The sequence below is a fragment of the Oncorhynchus mykiss genome, chromosome 8 (assembly GCF_013265735.2).
Source record: "Oncorhynchus mykiss isolate Arlee chromosome 8, USDA_OmykA_1.1, whole genome shotgun sequence".
Taxonomy (NCBI): Eukaryota; Metazoa; Chordata; class Actinopteri; order Salmoniformes; family Salmonidae; genus Oncorhynchus; species Oncorhynchus mykiss.
Genome location: NC_048572.1, coordinates 48530247 through 48548959, shown reverse-complemented (window position 1 = coordinate 48548959; position 18713 = coordinate 48530247). Strand labels below are relative to the sequence as shown.

At 41.8% G+C, this 18713-nt stretch overlaps 1 protein-coding gene and 1 long non-coding RNA gene across 26 annotated transcripts in view; both read left to right on the top strand.

The window, feature by feature from the left end:
* The window catches only part of dlg1l (discs, large (Drosophila) homolog 1, like), a 260585-nt gene that overhangs the window by 67629 nt on the left and 174243 nt on the right, over nt 1-18713 (top strand). For all 25 annotated transcript variants that reach the window (XM_021612710.2, XM_021612715.2, XM_021612716.2 and 22 more), the window contains exon 4: nt 6330-6494. In XM_021612710.2, the coding sequence (XP_021468385.2) occupies nt 6330-6494 (165 nt within the window). The remainder of the gene's footprint in view (nt 1-6329; nt 6495-18713) is intronic.
* LOC118965521 lies at nt 12334-17438 on the top strand. Its single transcript, XR_005052888.1, has 3 exons — nt 12334-16753; nt 16928-16974; nt 17168-17438. It is a non-coding gene; the product is annotated as an uncharacterized LOC118965521 (long non-coding RNA).

The window sequence follows — 18713 nt, the reverse complement described above, 5'->3', positions numbered from 1 at the left end:
GTGGCCTCAGAATTGGGAGTGACCCCTTTCTCAACACTGGCAAACCAGCTAGTAACACAAACACCATCCACTCGCATGATTGCGGAAAACGTGAAACAGTTTAGAGACCTGTAGAGATCAAATACTTATGGGGTAGATTACATCCTTTGATTACTGTTGGTAGCACAATTCTTGGAACAATTTAATTTCCTTTTTGATATGTTGCTAGTCTATCAGCATGTCCAATACCTGCTCTGAATTATGTTTAATTTAAAAAAGATGTGAACTTTATAGGTTCCTAATCTGCGGCAAAGCACTGGAGATGACGATGGCCGTCATAACCTCTCCTTTAGACTTGTCCCAGATCTGTTTTCTCTATTTAGCCAACTACTATGGTTGTTGTCAAACATGACAACATATTTGGCAACATGTCAAGACAATGACCATAGGAGTTGGCAAGACTGCACAAAGCGATCTGCCACCAGGCTACCTCTAGACATCACTGAGGAGAATTGTTATTGTGATGATCGTAAGTAATGACTGTTATTTACTGTCCTGTTGGTAGAATAAATGGTCTCCCAATACCCATTCAGATAAGGGCCGTGATTGTATTATTTGTTGTGTAGAAACAGCAGCGCTCTCTTGAAATGCTTTTGGGAAGTTGTGTATCATAGACTCTTTTACCTTTTTAACTGAAAAGCTCCGGAACAGATAATCCAAGTTGGAGAGGGTCGTGACATCACATTGCGTTATTCTAGCGGTTGCTAGGAGATTCCTTTTTGTCCATCACAGAGTCCGCTATCTTAGCTTACCTGACCGTTGACGGGCTGACTGTAGCTCGTCGCTAATGCTGCATACATTATTGCATGCACCACCAGCACTGAGAGGAGACAGTAAGAGTTTAAGCCCTTGATTAACTGACTGGTAATTCCTTGGCTTCGGCTTAATTAGGGGCAGTAATGTGTTACAGTAATAACTTTTTGCTCTAACGAATAATATAACGGATTACTGTTCCAATTTGATTAATAATATTACACTTACTGATCAAAGATGGGCTGATGTTACTTCCTTTTTATTATTCCTTTCCTATTGCTGTTATTGATCCAAATATTTGTGGTGATTATTAGTCCCTCTATTGGCGCAATATTTAAAAAAATCCTCCCCACCTCAGATTCTAACTGTTTTCGTCCTGAGTCTGACATCCTCTCACAATTCTTGTTTACGCATCCACGGACTATGACTAAATGCTTTAGTGAGAGAGATGAAAAATGGCAGAAGTGTCTAAAACATTGAATTTCTTAGCGTGGAAGGACTCCTATTACTCCTATTACTTTAATTTAGGATGAAAAATGACAAGAATATAACCTTTTAATCTAAATTGTGCCCAATCGAGACAACTCTCCACTGCCAGAAACACATTCTAGTCTCTTGAAGAACATGCAATAGCAACACTTCAAGACTAAACTTGCGGTGTTGGTGTATAGGCCTACGTAATGTAACGTTGAGTGAGGGCGCGCAACGTTTTAGGGTGTAACACAAAAGTAATATAACGATTAATTTTCCCAGTGAGTAATAAGTAAATTAATGTTGTTGCTGTTGAAAGAAGTAGCGCGTAATGGGTAATATATAACTTTTTTTGAGAGACGACCCTGATTACGTATGTTATGCATCGAAATGTTTGATCAACCTATCTCTCTAGAATGGTAGACTGACATGAAACAACAGATGTATCTGTCTCAGCAGACTGTTTTTTCAAATCAGTTACGGTGCTTGGCTACACCGTTTGGTTGGTATTCTCTTTACAGGTTTAGTCCACTTAATACACTGTGTGGACATATAAACATGCACCCTCACCTACATGTGAAACATTCAACACAATGAGCTGACTGAAAGAGTATTATCTTGCCTACCTATGTTTTTGAATAGTTTCCCTCAACTATGATGATTAAATTAGTTTATTAGTCACATGCACAGGGTCACAGATGTAATCGCAGGGTACAGTGAAGTTGTTATCCTCCGAGCTCCAACAGTGCAGGTCAAAAAAAGAGGTGAATGGTACAACAATATGAATAATATTTACAGCTCTAACAGTAATAAATGCCTGGTGCCTCTGTAGAACAATTTATTCAGCCTGAGGGTAAATAGTCGCCGCCATGCCTTCACCACGCTGTCTGTGTGGTTTAACCATTTAAGTTCATCGGAGATGTTCGATCGGATGATCGGAGATGCCTAGGAACTTGTTTTTGACCGTCGCCATGGTGGTCCTGTTGATGAGGATTGGGGCATCCCCGACTTCGTTCCTCCTGAAGTCCACAATCAGCTCCTTTGTTTTGCTGACGTTGAGGGAGAGGTTGTTTACCTGCAACCACCTCTATAGACTGTCTAGTCATTGTTGGAAATCGGGCCTACTGTGTTGTCAGCAAACTTGGAGTTGGAACTGTGTGAGGGAATGTAGTTGTGGGTATACATGGAGTACAGGAGGGGACTGAGGACGCACCCTTGTGGAGCCCCCGTGTTGAGGATCAGTGGAGTATGTAATGTTGCCTAATTTCACCATCTGGGGCAGCCTGTCAGGAAGTCGAGGACCCAGTAGTATAGGGAGGAGTTCAGTCCCAGGGTTGTGAGCGTTGTGATGAGCTTAGAAGGCACTGGTATTGAAGGTCAAGCTGTAGTCGATGAACAGTATCCACGTATATGCATTCCTGTTGTCCAGGTGGGTGAGGGTACTGCAATAGCGATTGCTTCGTACGTGGATCTGTTAGGGCGGAAGGCAAATTGGAGAGGGTCGAGTGTCAGGGATGGAGGTGGTGATGTGGTCTTTGAGAAGCCTCTCAAAGCACTTAATGATAACGGAAGTGAGTGCTACGGGTCGGCAGTCTTTAGGTTCAGTTACTTTCCTTTTCTTGGGCACAGTGATGTTAGTGGATATCTTGAAGCAGGTGGGGATAACAGCCTGAGCTAATGAGATTGAAAATGTCCGGAGGACGCTGCTAGAGATACTGTCTTGGCCTGCAGCATTGAAAGGGTTAACACACTTAAATGCCTTGCATACATCCTCCGTGTAGATCGTAAGCGCACAGTCCTCGTTGTTGTGTACATGTTTTGTTCCCATCCTCTATAGATGTTAGTGAGCTGTGAGCTTTTGCCACCCAACGTTTTTCTACGGTGTCAACCATCTTCATCCATTTTGCTCACTCCAATAGTTTTTCTGCCCCACAGTCATGTATTTGTAGTGAGGAAGTCAAGTCTGGGGCTATTTTCAAGCCTTGTGCATTCTCTAGCAAAACATTTTTTTGCTGTATATTGATTGCCATTTATCCATGTATTATCAATCCACTCTACATGGATAATTGTACAGTGCATTCAGAAAGTATTCAGACCCATTGACTTCCATATTTTGTTACGTTATTCTAAAATTGATTAAATGTCTATTTTCTCAACTATCTACACACAACCCCATAATGATAAACCGAAAACAGTTTTTAGATGCCTCATTTACATAAGTATTCAGACCCTTTGCTATGAGACACGAAATTGAGCTCAGGACCTCAGACTAGGGCGGAGGTTCACTTTCCAACAGGACAACAACCCTAAGCACACAGCCAAGACATCGCAGGAGTGTTTTTGGGACAAGTCTCTGAATGTCATTGAGTGACCCAGCCAAAGCCCGGACTTGAACCCAATCGGACATCTCTGGAGAGACCCGAAAATAGCTTTGCAGCAACGCTCCCCATCCAACCTGACAAAGCTTGGCAGGTTGGAGAACTCCAGCCACTTTAATAATGGGAATTGATGTAAAATATCACTAGCCACTTTAAACAATGATACTTAATACACTGCTCAAAAAAAGAAAGGGAACACTAAAATAACACATCCTAGATCTGAATGAATTAAATATTCTTATTAAATACTTTTCTCTTTACATAGTTGAATGTGCTGACAACAAAATCACACAAAAATGATCAATGGAAATCAAATTGATCAACCCATGGAGGTCTGGATTTGGAGTCGCACTCAAAATTAAAGTGGAAAACCACACTACAGGCTGATCCAACTTTGATGTAATGTCCTTAAAACAAGTCAAAATGAGGCTCAGTAGTGTGTGTGGCCTCCACGTGCCTGTATGACCTCCCTACAACGCCTGGGCATGCTCCTGATGAGGTGGCGGATGGTCTCCTGAGGGATCTCCTCCCAGATCTGGACTAAAGCATCCGCCAACTCCTGGACAGTCTGTGGTGCAACGTGGCGTTGGTGGATGGAGCGAGACATGATGTCCCAGATGTGATCAATTGGATTCAGGTCTGGGGAACGGGCGGGCCAGTCCATAGCATCAATGCCTTCCTCTTGCAGGAACTGCTGACACACTCCAGCCACATGAGGTCTAGCATTGTCTTGCATTAGGAGGAACCCAGGGCCAACCGCACCAGCATATGGTCTCACAAGGGGTCTGAGGATCTCATCTCGGTACCTAATGGCAGTCAGGCTACCTCTGGCGAGCACATGGAGGGCTGTGTGGCCCCCCAAAGAAATGCCACCCCACACCATGACTGACCCACTGCCAAACCGGTCATGCTGGAGGATGTTGCAGGCAGCAGAACGTTCTCCACGGCATCTCCAGACTGTCACGTGTGAACCTGCTTTCATCTGTGAAGAGCACAGGAGGGCGCCAGTGGCGAATTTGCCAATCTTGGTGTTCTCTGGCAAATGCCAAACGTCCTGCACGGTGTTGGGCTGTAAGCACAACCCCCACCTGTGGACATCGGGCCCTCATACCACCCTCATGGAGTCTGTTTCTGATTGTTTGAGCAGAGACATGCACATTTGTGGCCTGCTGGAGGTCATTTTGCAGGGCTCTGGCAGTGCTCCTCCTTGCACAAAGGCGGTGGTAGCGGTCCTGCTGCTGGGTTGTTGCCCTCCTACGGCCTCCTCCACGTCTCCCTGATGTACTGGCCTGTCTCCTGGTAGCGCATCCATGCTCTGGACACTATGCTGACAGACAAAGCAAACCACCTTGCCACAGCTCGCATTGATGTGCCATCCTGGATGAGCTGCACTACCTGAGCCACTTGTGTGGGTTGTAGACTCCGTTTCATGCTACCACTAGAGTGAAAGCACCGCTAGCATTCAAAAGTGACCAAAACATCAGCCAGGAAGCATAGGAACTGAGAAGTGGTCTGTGGTCCCCACCTGCAGAACCACTCCTTTATTGGGGGTGTCTTGCTAATTGCCTATAATTTCCACCTGTTGTCTATTCCATTTGCACAACAGCATGTGACATTTATTGTCAATCAGTGTTGCTTCCTAAGTGGACAGTTTGATTTCACAGAAGTGTGATTGACTTGGAGTTACATTGTGTTGTTTAAGTGTTCCCTTTATTTTTTTGAGCAGTGTATAATGTTAACATACCCTACATTATTTATCTCATATGTATACGTATATACTGTACTCTATCATCTACTGCATCTTTATGTAATACATGTATCACTAGCCACTAAACTATGCCGCTTTGTTTACATACTCATCTCATATGTGTGTATATACTGTACTCGATACCATCTACTGCATCTTGCCTATGCCGCTCTGTACCATCACTCATTCATATATCTTTATGTACATATTCTTTATCCCTTTACACTTGTGTGTGTATAAGGTAGTAGTTTTGGAATTGTTAGCTAGATTACTCATTGGTTATTACTGCATTGTCGGAACTAGAAGCACAATCATTTCGCTACACACACACACCATGTGTATGTGACAAATAACATTTGATTTGAAGAATGAGAGAAACTCCCGAAATACAGGTGTGCCAAGCTTGTAGCGTCTTACCCAAGACGACTCTAGACTGTAATCGCTGTCAAAGGTGCTTCAACAAAGTACTTAAGGGTCTGAATACTTATGTAAATGTTTCAGATTTTTTATAAAATTGCTAAAAAATTGAATTGTCCGTAGATTGATTAAAAATATATATTTATAATCAATTTTAGAATAAAGCTATAATTTAACAAAATGTGTACAAATTCAAGGGGTCTGAATACTTTCTAAATGCAGTGTAAATGTATTTAAACTACAGACTAATCTGTTGAACGCAATTGGATATTTTGGACTGTACTAATTTGCAGCGTCTGTTAATCTCACTGTCATGATTGAACATCAGGCTTTGCATTGACCAATATTACTGATCTGCCTCAAAGGTTAACCTCACTGGTCGGCCTTATAAGCTCACCTAACTGATCAGCCTCAGGTTATCGATTGCAGTCACATGCTTGCCATCCTCATCTGATACCTACAATGGGCATTTGTTGTATATATTGTCCAACATCCACTTACTCTGCTCTACCCTGCCCCTCCAGAAATACAGGCACCACGATGAGGAAACATCCCCCCAGGTGCAGAGCTCCCCCCAGCTCACTGACGAGGTCCCTAGCCCCGAGCTGGTCCAGGTGGCCGAGAAGAACCTTTCCCAGATTGAGAATGTCCACGGCTACGTGGCCCACGCGCACATCTCACCCATGAAGGTAGGATGGACACCTTCACACGGCGGACACACACACACACACTTTCCCACACTTGTTTATTTATTTTGCATTCCTATTCATTCACAAACAATTTCACATACATTAAATGCATTTTCATACAAAAGGAGGATGGGAGAGAATTTTATAATTCAGTACGTTCCCCATATTGCCCTCATTCGCTTCATTGTTAAACTGTGTACAAAAATCACAATCACACATGGTGCCTTGCAAAAGTATTTAGTCCCTTGGATTTCATCACATTTTGTGTTACGAAGTGGAATTAAAATGTATTTAATTGTCATTTTTTTGTCAACAATCTACACAACTGTCAGTGGAAGAAAAATGCAAATATTTTTTAAAGATTAAGACTAATTAAATAACTAAAATAGTAATTGCATGAGTATAGCTCTGAGTCAGTACATGTTAGAACACCTTTTGACATCGATTACAGCTGTGAGTCTTCTTGGGTACGTCTAATGGCACAACACTTCACTACCTGTGTAACGAGGGAGAGCTCGGTTTGTTTGGGAAGTATATTGAAAAACTTAAGTTACTTTGATCCTGTGATGCGATTGGCATCAGTTGCTGGAACCGCTACTATCTGTACAGTGGTTCCTCTTTTAAAAGTTGCGAGTTTACATCTTGGGACTTAAGAGGTACCCCTTGTCATTGCTTCACTGCTCCAGACCACCACTAGGGGGAGTTAGAGCACTCATTATGCATTTGGGTCCCAAGGTTTTAATGACCAATCAGTGGTTCCAATGATGAATTTGTTGCGAGCCACCTCTCCCTGGTGACTTTCTTCAGCTAAGATGGCTGATAAAACATTACGGGGAGGTAAATGTAAGTAGTTATAACATAACGAGTCATGCAAAAAAAATTGAGAGGAATATGTCAGACAAACATTAGTGCATATTTTTTGGTCATAAATTTAATTTACAGAAACCGCTATTTTGCTTGTTTTTTCCCCCTGTCATATCCAATACCAGGCGTATCAAACTCCATTCTGTGAATGATGCTGTATCTGCATGTATATATTACAATTATACACTTCAACAGTGTTTACCACTCCTTCTCCTGGGAAATCAATTATTACACATTGTAACTATACAATAGACTAGAAACATGATTTAGTAATTCATATTTACAGAATAAAAAAAGTATATCCTGCAAGCACGCCCACAAGTGTGCTGATTGACACGTGGAAGGGAGCGAGGTATGAGATGGGAGTAACAATCCAGACTATTTGCCCTGAGACCTGCATAATAATTTAATGAAACAAGCAGGGAGCAGGTTTCGAACCCTGTGCCCAAATGTATTAATTGGGGTTGGATCCGATTGTGGCGGAAAACACTATCTATTGGAATCTTGTGGAAAGAGGGAAAAAGCATTATTAGTTTTTCACAAGCGTAGCAGGATGGGCTACTAGCAAAACAATAGACTATTCAACCTTTAGTAAAGAACTAATAGCCGAGCTAGGTGTGAAACCCCCCTCCGCAACTTGCAACAAATCATTTGTATCCATCTTTCCACATGTATCTACCTACACACGGTTAATGTTCTGAAAAAAATAATATAAGTTTACATACACCTTAGCCAAATACATTTAAACTCAGTTTTTCACAATTCCTGACATTCAATCCTAGTAAAAATTCCCTGTCTTAGGTCAGTTAGGATCACCACTATATTTTAAGAATGTGAAATGTCAGAATAATAGTAGAGAGAATTATTTATTTCAGCTTTTTTTCTTTAATCACATTCCCAGTGGATCATAAGTTTACATACACTCAATTAGTATTTGGTAGCATTGCCTTTAAATTGTTTAACTTGGGTCAAATGTTTTGGGTAGCCTTCCACAAGCTTCCCACAATAAGTTGGGGGAATTTTGGTCCATTCCTCCTGTCAGAGCTGATGTAACTGAGTCAGGTTTGTAGGCCTCCTTGCTCGCACATGCTTTTTCAGTTCTGCCCACAATTTTTCTACAGGATTGAGGTCAGGGCTCTGTGATGGCCACTCCAAGACTTTGTTGTCCTTAAGCCATTTTGCCACAACTTTGGAAGTGTGCTTGGGGTCATTGTCCATTTGGAAGACCCATTTGCGACCAAGCATTAACTTCCTGACTGATGTTTTGAGATGTTGCTTCAATATATCCACATAATATTTGTTCTTCATGAAGCTATCTAGTTTGTGAAGTTCACCAGTCCCTCTTGCAGCAAAGCAAGAGCACCCCCACAACATGATGCTGCCATCCCTGTGCTTTACGTTTGGGATGGTGGTGTTCGGCTTGCAAGCCGCCCCCCTTTTCCTCCAAACACAACGATGGTCTTTATTGCCAAACAGTTCTATTTTTGTTTCATCAGACCAGAGGACATTTCTCCAAAAAGTAAAATAGTTGTCCCCATGTGCAGTTGCAAACCGTAGTCTTGCTTTTTTAATCTCGGTTTTGGAGCATTGGCTTCTTCCTTTGCTGAGTGGCCTTTCAGGTTATGTCAATATAGGACTCGTTTTACAGTGGATATATACTTTTGTACCGGTTTCCTCCGGCATCTTCACAAGGTCCTTTGCTGCTGTTCTGGGATTGATTTGCACTTTTCGCACCAAAGTACGTTCATCTCTAGGAGACAGAACGCTTCTCCTTCCTGAGCGGTATGACGGCTGCGTGGTCCCATGGTGTTTATACTTGCATACAGATGAATGTGGTACATTCTCAGGCGTTTGGAAATTGCTCCCAAGGATGAACCAGACTTGTGGAGTTCTTTTGATTTTCCCATGATGTCAAGCAAAGAGTTTGAAGAGAGGCCTTGTCATACATCCACCGGTACACCTCCAATTGACTCAATGATGTCAATTAGCCTATCAGAAGATTCTAAATCCATGACATAATTTTCTGGAATTTTCTAAGTTTAACGGCACAGTCAATTTAGTGTATGTACACTTCTGACCCACTGGAATTGTGATACTGTGAAATAATCTGTCTGTTAACAATTGCTGGAAAAATTACTTGCCATGCACAAAGTAGATGTTCTAACCGACTTGCCAAAACTATAGTTTGTTAACAAGAAATTTGTGTTGTGATTGAAAAACAATTTTTTATGTATGTAAACTTCTGACTTCAACTGTATATCTATGGTTCAAATTCAGGATGTATCACATCCGACCGTGATTGGGAGTGCCATAGGGCGGCGCACAATTGGCCCAGCGGGTTTGGCCGGGTTAGGCCTTCATTAGCCGGGGTAGGCTGGTACTGGAAATATTGCCAGCTTGTAATGCAAGTGTTGCACATCAGCAGATGGCGATAACCTACACCAGTCGAGCAATTCATTTCAACAATAATCTTCATTTGAATTTGACTTTACAAACAACGAGGGCTTAATTGGAGTCTAGTTCTTCTGAGCCTAGACCTATATAAAATAACTGTGTATATATATATATAAACTGCTCAAAAAAATAAAGGGAACACTAAAATAACACATTCTAGATCTGAATGAATGAAATATTCTTATTAAATACTTTTTTCTTTACATAGTTGAATGTGCTGACAACAAAATCACACAAATTATCAATGGAAATCAAATTGATCAACCCATGGAGGTCTAGATTTGGAGTCACACTCAAAATTAAAGTGGAAAACCACACTACAGGCTGATCCAACTTTGATGTAATGTCCTTAAAACAAGTCAAAATGAGGCTGTGTGTGTGGCCTCCACTTGCCTGTATGACCTCCCTACAACGCCTGGGCATGCTCCTGATGAGGTGGCGGATGGTCTCCTGAGGGATCTCCTCCTAGACCTGGACTAAAGCATCCGCCAACTCCTGGACAGTCTGTGGTGCAACGTGGCGTTGGTGGATGGAGCGAGACATGATGTCCCAGATGTGCTCAATTGGATTAAGGTCTGGGGAACGGGCGGGCCAGTCCATAGCATCAATGCCTTCCTCTTGCAGGAACTGCTGACACACTCCAGCCACATGAGGTCTAGCATTGTCTTGCATTAGGAGGAACTCAGGGCCAACCGCACCAGCATATGGTCTCACAAGGGGTCTGAGGATCTCATCTCGGTACCTAATGGCAGTCAGGCTACCTCTGACGAGCACATGGAGGCCCCCCAAAGAAATGCCACCCCACACCATGACTGACCCACCGCCAAATCGGTCACACTGGATGATGTTGCAGGCAGCAGAACGTTCTCCACGGCGTCTCGAGACTCTGTCACGTCTGTCACATGTGCTCAGTGTGAACCTGCTTTCATCTGTGAAGAGCTCAGGGCGCCAGTGGGGAATTTGCCAATCTTGGTGTTCTCTGGCAAATGCCAAACGTCCTGCACGGTGTTTGGTTGTAAGCACAACCCCCACCTGTGGACGTCCGGCCCTCATACTACCCTCATGGAGTCTGTTTCTGACCGTTTGAGCAGACACATGCATATTTGTGGCCTGCTGGAGGTCATATTGCAGGGCTCTGGCAGTGCTCCTCCTGCTTCTCCTTGCACAAAGGCGGAGGTAGTGGTCCTGCTGCTGGGTTGTTGCCCTCCTACGGCCTCCTCCTCGTCTCCTGATGTACTGGCCTGTCTCCTGGTAGCGCCTCCATGCTTTGGACACTATGCTGACAGACAAAGCAAACCTTCTTGCCACAGCTCGCATTGATGTGCCATCCTGGATGAGCTGCACTACCTGAGCCACTTGTGTGGGTTGTAGACTCCGTCTCATGCTACCACTAGAGTGAAAGCACCGCCAGCATTCAAAAGTGACCAAAACATCAGCCAGGAAGCATAGGAACTGAGAAGTGGTCTGTAGTCCCCACCGGCAGAACCACACCTTTATTGGGGGTGTCTTGCTAATTGCCTATAATTTCCACCTGTTGTCTATTCCATTTGCACAACAGCATGTGAAATGTATTGTCAGTTTGATAGATTGACAGTTTGATTTTACAGAAGTGTGATTGACTTGGAGTTACATTGTGGTGTTTAAGTGTTCCCTTTATTTTTTTGAGCAGCCGCCATCATTGCTTTGCATAAAAAGGGCTTCACAGGCAAGGATATTGCTGCCAGTAAGATTGCACCTAAATCATCACACACACACACACACACACACACGTGTGTATATATACACACACGGGACACGATAAGACGAGGACAAAGGACTTCTGACTGCTATGCCATCTTGGTATTTGATGTTCAGAATCAGAATGTACAGAAATGCGGATGTTTTTATAAACTACATTTTAGTCGCACTTCCACTCCGCTCCACGACCACAGGTAAAACCTTGCTGAGATGATCAATTTACAGTTGTGGCCAAAAGTTTCTGCCTCAGTTTGTATGATGGCAATTTGCATATATTCCAGAATGTTATGAAGAGTAATCAGATGCATTGCAATTAATTGCCATGCAAATGAACTGAATCCCAAAAAACATTTCCACTGTATTTCAGCCCTGCCACAAAAGGACCAGCTGACATGTCAGTGATTCTCTCGTTAACACAGGTGTGAGTGTTGACGAGGACAAGGCTGGAGATCATTCTGTCATGCTGATTAAGCTTCAAAAGGAGGGTGGTGCTTGGAATCATTGTTCTTCCTCTGTCAACCATGGTTACCTACAAGGAAACACTTGCCGCCATCATTGCTTTGCACAAAAAGGGCTTCACAGGCAAGGATATTGCTGCCAGTAAGATTGCACCTAAATCAACCATTTATCGGATCTTCAAGGAGAGCGGTTCAATTGTTGTGAAGTAAGCTTCAAGGCACCCAAGAAAGTCCAGCAAGCGCCAGGACCGTCTCCTAAAGTTGATTCAGCTGCGGGATCGGGACACCACCAGTACAGAGCTTGCTCAGGAATGGCAGCAGGCAGGTGTGAGTACATCTGCACGCACAGTGAGGCGAAAACCTTTGGTAGATGGCCTGGTGTCAAGAAGGGCAGCAAAGAAGCCACTTGTCTCCAAGAAAAACATCAGCGACAGACTGATATTCTGCAAAAGGTACCAGGATTGGACTGCTGGGGATTGGGGTAAAGTAATTTTCTTTGAATCCCCTTTCCGATTGTTTGGGGCATCTGGAAAAAGCTTGTCCGGAGAAGACAAGGTGAGCGCTACCATCAGTCCTGTGTCATGCCAACAGTGTAAAGCATCCTGAGACCATGTGTGGGGTTGCTTCTCAGCCAATCGAGTGGGCTCACTCACAATTTTAAGAACACAGCCTTGAATAAAGAATGGTACCAACACATCCTCCGAGAGCGACTTCTCCCAACCATCCAGGAACAGTTTAGTGATGAACAATGCCTTTTCCAGCATGATGGAGCACCTTGCCATAAGGCAAAAGTGATAACTAAGTGGCTTGGGGAACAAAACATCAATATTTTTTGTCCATGGCCATGAAAGATCCCCAGACCGTAATCCCATTGAGAGCTTGTGGTCAATCCTCAAGAAGGCTGGTGGACAAACAAAATCCCACACATTCTGACAAACTCCAAGCATTGATTATGAAAGAATGGGCTGCCATCAGTCAGGATGTGGCCCAGAAGTTAATTGACAGCATGCCAGAGCGGATTGCAGAGGTTTTGAGAAAGACGGGTCAACACTTGACTCTTTGCATCAACTTCATGTAATTGTCAATAAAAGCCTTTGACACTTATGAAATTCTTGTAATTATACTTCAGTATTCCATAGTAACATTTGACATCTACATGTAGAGATGAAAAAATTTTTTTTTAGATATACTGTAGGCCTACCAAAGTTGTTGTAGGGCTTTTATTTTACTACATATTGGTCTACCTACTCTGCTGGCGTCTTGACCCAGTGTATGCCGTCATTTGCAACGCAAACCCGGGCGGCAGTGTGTTTAGGGTTATTGTCTGCCTGGGCCTGCAGGACGCAAAGTTCTTTGTTTGTCAGATTAATCATTGGGTCAAAACTACAGAACAGTACAAAACAAGCGAAAGAACACACGTGGTTAATGTTCTGATATTTATTTTTATATATATAATTTCTTACCGAGCCTTTCCGTAAGTCCACGCAAGTTTCATCAACTGTCTTCTTACTGTAATTAGAATGATGTTGATGTCGTGCCGAGATGCCAGTTGATTACAGATTGCCTTAGCTGATCGTTCGTTATCTTCATTCATCAGGGAGTCGATGGCTTGAATAGTCTCTATTGAAATGAAATACAATGTGAAAATGTGCAGCATACATTAAAGACGAGCAGTCGATTTATTTAAGCATTTTTTGTATTATTAGGCCTACATTAAAGTATCGTAGCCTACTGTACCTGTTCATCTTCCTGGTCTTTCGAGTTCGGCGTAAAACAGGCATCTGAGGATAGTGTTTGCGAATAGCACTGTCCGCGACACAAATCCCCAAGTCTACCAGTTTAAAAAAAAATGTCTACAGTAGATTTTCCGTTCCTCCTGAAAGCACTAATCTGCTCACTTAAATGAACAGAGATCCTGGTCACGGTGCTACAGTATAATCAAAGTGAGGACAATCTGCTGTATACTTATAGCCTATTGTAACCTGAAAGTCACGCCTTTCCTCCCCCCCCCCCCAAAACACCACCCTTGACACAGTTACCATTCAAAAACGAGCTGTTAAATAAATAAAAAAAATCACATTACGACCAAAGAGAACAGACGAAATGGACGTTTTCATCAAGCCAGCTTCTTTCTATGGTGCTACCCGTTCCAGGATTAGGACTGTAACCACCAGAGGACTTGAAAATGAGCTGGAGCTGAGAGATCACCAAAACTAAAGGTGTTTTGGTTTCAGAGCATTTGATATTAAAAAAGAAAAGGTGTGTATATAGCCTATCAATGTGTAGGCACTGTATACTGTATAATGAATGTATACTGTATAATAAAATTGATAATTTTGTACTAAAAACCTGACTGTTTTTGCAGAACTGGTTACCAACGTAATTAGAAGAGTACAAATAATTGTTTTGTATATGGTCTGACATACTACTGATGTCAGCCAATCAGCATTCAGGGCTCGAACCATCCACCTTATAATTACAAATAATTTGGATGCTGCAAATTAACTACAAGAACCCCAAACAGATATGTTTGACTAAAAGTCATTTTAAACCTAGCTTACATTTGTATACGATCACGTCTCTTTTATGCGTGGGAATACTTGGGAACAGATTTTCAAAATTCAAATTACTACGAGCTCATTTCCACAATGGAAAAATAAATACAAAACACGCATGCCAAATTTGTCATGCGTGTCACCAGTTGGGGAACCCTGCCGTATGTGATGTAAACAGAGGTATCTACTTTCTTGGGGACCTGAGTATTGACTGGTTTTCATCAAGCTGTCTGCTCAAGAGAAAGCTTTTCACTGTAACCAGTACCTGTAATCGGATTCAGATTATTAATCAACCTACCAGGGTGTTTACAAACACTACAAGAAGATGATCATCCACATGATCACAATATAGTGGCTTTATCCAGGAAAGCCGAAGTTCCACAAGCTGGGTCTAAAATAGTATATAAGAGCTACACAAAAGATTTGGCTGTGATTGATGTGGATTATGTTACAAATATTTGTTGGTTTGTGATTAATAAGCAGCGCTTTATGAATTTATGAAATTGATTCTTCCAATTACTGATAAACATGCACCTGTTAACTGATTGTCTTTGGTCTGCAGCATTTTGAGTAGAACCTTGTTACTTTGAGTAACGTTCAACAAAACTGCCTGAATGTTATCAGGCTGAGCGCGCCTGTTTGTAGATAACTCGTCAGATTTATCTAGTTTGGTGTGGACATCATCGTATTTAGTTTTGGCTATATCGAGTTATTCCTGTAGCATATGATTTTGTTCCTGTAGAAGACGATTTTGTTGAAGATTTTGTGCTTGTTCATCGTCACACGTTTTTGAAATTACATTTAATAGTTCAGTTTTCAACCGCAGTTCCATAGCTAGCAGAATTTTGCCCTTTTCTGCAGTTGTCATTGGTTTCCCGGTTCTCTCCACCTGTCCCTTTATGTCTACTGTTACCTGCTCGTGCTTCAGCTGTGAACTGCGGTATTAGACTGATGCCCATTTCGGATGGCAAGACATCAGGGCTAGATTGGAGAGAACCTTTACGAAGCCTGCGCCCGATGGTTGATTTTGGAGAGCGTTGTTTGGTCTGTGATGGGACGTTTTTTTTCTTCACACATATCTCGGCTATTAGGCTGTTCTTTAGTAAAGGTTGAATAGTCTATTGTTCAGCTATTAGCCCCCCTCCCCAACTTGCAACAAATGGTTGTTACTCCCATCACGTTCCTCGCACTTTTCCACGCGTCATTCTCCGCCTGAGTGGCTTGCTTTTGGGTCTGCTGGCAGGATATGGCAGCACCTTCGGTTGTGCATCAAGAATTCTGCGTAGCAGGTTTGTATGAAGGTCTGGTTATTCACAGGCAAATTGTTATATGCTATGGAGGTACATTTGTGTCTTGTTGAGAGCAAAAGTTTTATTTTCAATCAAAAAATTGTTCTGAAAGCAAAAACGAGGCTAACAAATATTTTGTAATAGAGCGCAAAACTTTATCCATTTTATTCACAAAATATTTCGAGAACAAAAAATGTATTTGAAAACAAAACTCCAATTTAATTTCGTTATCAACCACCCTCCATTTTAGCAATTTTTTGAGTGTCAGTTTGGCTACCACCAAAACTGTTCAGCCTTTCTTTCCGACACAAAGGAAGTCATAGCGGACACCTACGAAGGACTATGTGATGATGGCATCTCAGGTAAGCAGTACTGGGCGTTCTTCCGTCCAATGCATGCAAACGTTGAATGATAGATCATGCAATTATTATTCTCAAGCTAACCAAAAACATTTAGCTTCGAACGCCTATTCTCGCCTTTTTCAGGTGAATTAATCTAACTTTCTTTCATTGCAACTCGTAAGCAGGCCATGTCCTATTTGTTTCATAGTTGATATGTAATTATATTTTATGACTGTAACGGTTAGCTTTTTTTAACAGAAGGATGAAAGAACACTGTCTGTCAAATAATACTATTCTGATATGTCAGATGAAGAGTTAGACCAGAAAGTCAGGGCCATGAAGGCCAGGATGCCTCATGGGGGCTTTAAAAACGGTCAAAGGAAGTCTCCAAGCAATGGGCTATCGTGTACAATGGCGAAGAGTTACGGAGTCTTTGCAGCGTGTAGATGGTGCAGGTATCATTGCCAGAATGATCCAGCTTCATTGCATTGCGTGGCAAAAATACTCTGTTCCTGCTCCCCTGTCTCTCGTCCACACTGATACAAATCATGCATGTATAAGGTACTAAGATGTATAATGTCTCCATCAAATCTAAGAAGTTATTTATTAATTATTCGTAGACAAATGTTCAATGATGTATGAAATTGGAGTTCTTGATCAACTGGTAATACATAAATAATGAAGCAGATTAATAGGTTAAACATTTCACTTTTAATTCCAATGCTTTTTTTCAAGATACAACATTGTCATCTTGGGCAGTATTGATTACATTTTCAAGGAAGGTAAGTATATTATTTTGTATGCATATTGCATATTTCCCATCACATAATGAACAACCACAATACCAGTCTGGTGTTAAGCTTTCCGTGCTGTATTGACGTATCCTGAAAATGACATCTGCTGCTTTAGATTGAACGGTCATATCTCAGTTATTGTTTTCATATCTACAAAAAAATAACTTTTCTTTACTTTCAGAGTGCGAGCTGATCAAGGGGTTGAAAATGTAGATATTGCCAGATGTATGTTCACTGTCCGAGAAACAGGCTGGCAAAACTGTCCATAACCAGAGGTAATTAAACTGTTCTGTGTTATTTTTCTCTCTTCCCCTCTGCCTGCCTTGATGTACATGGAATCTGTCTCACATGCATTCATTGTAATATAATATTACAATTATAATATTTATAAAACATGTATTATGTATTTATTACACCTGGATAATGAACTTTCAATAAAGCGTTTCACATTCTCCACTGGTTGAAATGAAGTATCTCATTGATATACTACACCTATCCTTTGTCCTCAGATTAATGCAGATGAAGGGTTAGATATGCATAGGAAGTGTAGTGTACTGTTTTGTTTCTGTATATATGAATTACAAGTCAGTCTTTACTTAAATCATGATTCTAGTCTATTACATAGTTACCATGTGTAATCATTGATGGAGCAGGAGTGGTAAACACTGAAGTGTATAATTGTAATGCACACATGCAGACAAAGCATCATTCAAATAATGGAGTTTGATACACCTAGTATTGGATATGACTGAAAAAGAACATCTCAGATTCATACCTGAACCGCACCTTAGTAGTATATATTCAATGTGGGGATCTCATGTGTGGTAATAACTACAGTACATTTTTATAGGACTTGCATCCTTGACACAAAGTTATTTTATTCTACTCAATCCATTGGCTTCATTAATGCCATTCATACTTGAAGTCGATACAACAACTATGATAGCTGAGGTTCATAGGTTCTGAACTAATATTCATACCAAACATTTTAGGGTCCATACACAAGATCAGCAACATACTGTTTATTTTTTATTTTTTTATATAATTAAAAAAAGCATTCAGGCACCCAAGCTAACTTGCTAGCTACTTCCAGACACAAATGGGAGAACAGCCCACTGAACATTACTTACCCAACCAGAGCTGGTTAGGCTGTTATGTTATCCAGCGCATTGGTGACTGTCATTGTCTGTTTGTAAATTCGGAGTGTTTCGGCTCTTGGAGTATTCAAGCGCTCACTGGACTCTCTGGCTGAGGAGTTAGGGTAGATCCGAGCGTTCTGACCTCACAATGCCAGTCAAGCACCCAAGCTAACTGGCTAACATTGGCTAGCTTACTAGCTACTTTCAGACACATAATGAGAGAACACCCCACTCTGACCATTTTACTCGCCCTAGCAGAGCTGGTTAGGCTGTTTTCATGTTATCCAGAGCATTGGTGACTAACTGTGCTGCTGGCAACAATTTAATAATGCTTATTTGCTGACATTTACTGACACCGGCCATATTCAACGGTGGTTGAGCGTTCGTAAATTCATCAGTTATTCTGCGCTCTGGCACACTCAGATGTGTTTTTTGTTTTGAAATGTAGCTAGCTAGCTACGTAAACAATGAACCATAATCCCAACTCCATGAATCTGCAGGTAGCTAAGAAACTAGGTTCAATGTTAGCTAGCTAACATTAGGCTATAATTAGTCAAGCAAACGGATCTGATATACAAATAAGATCAT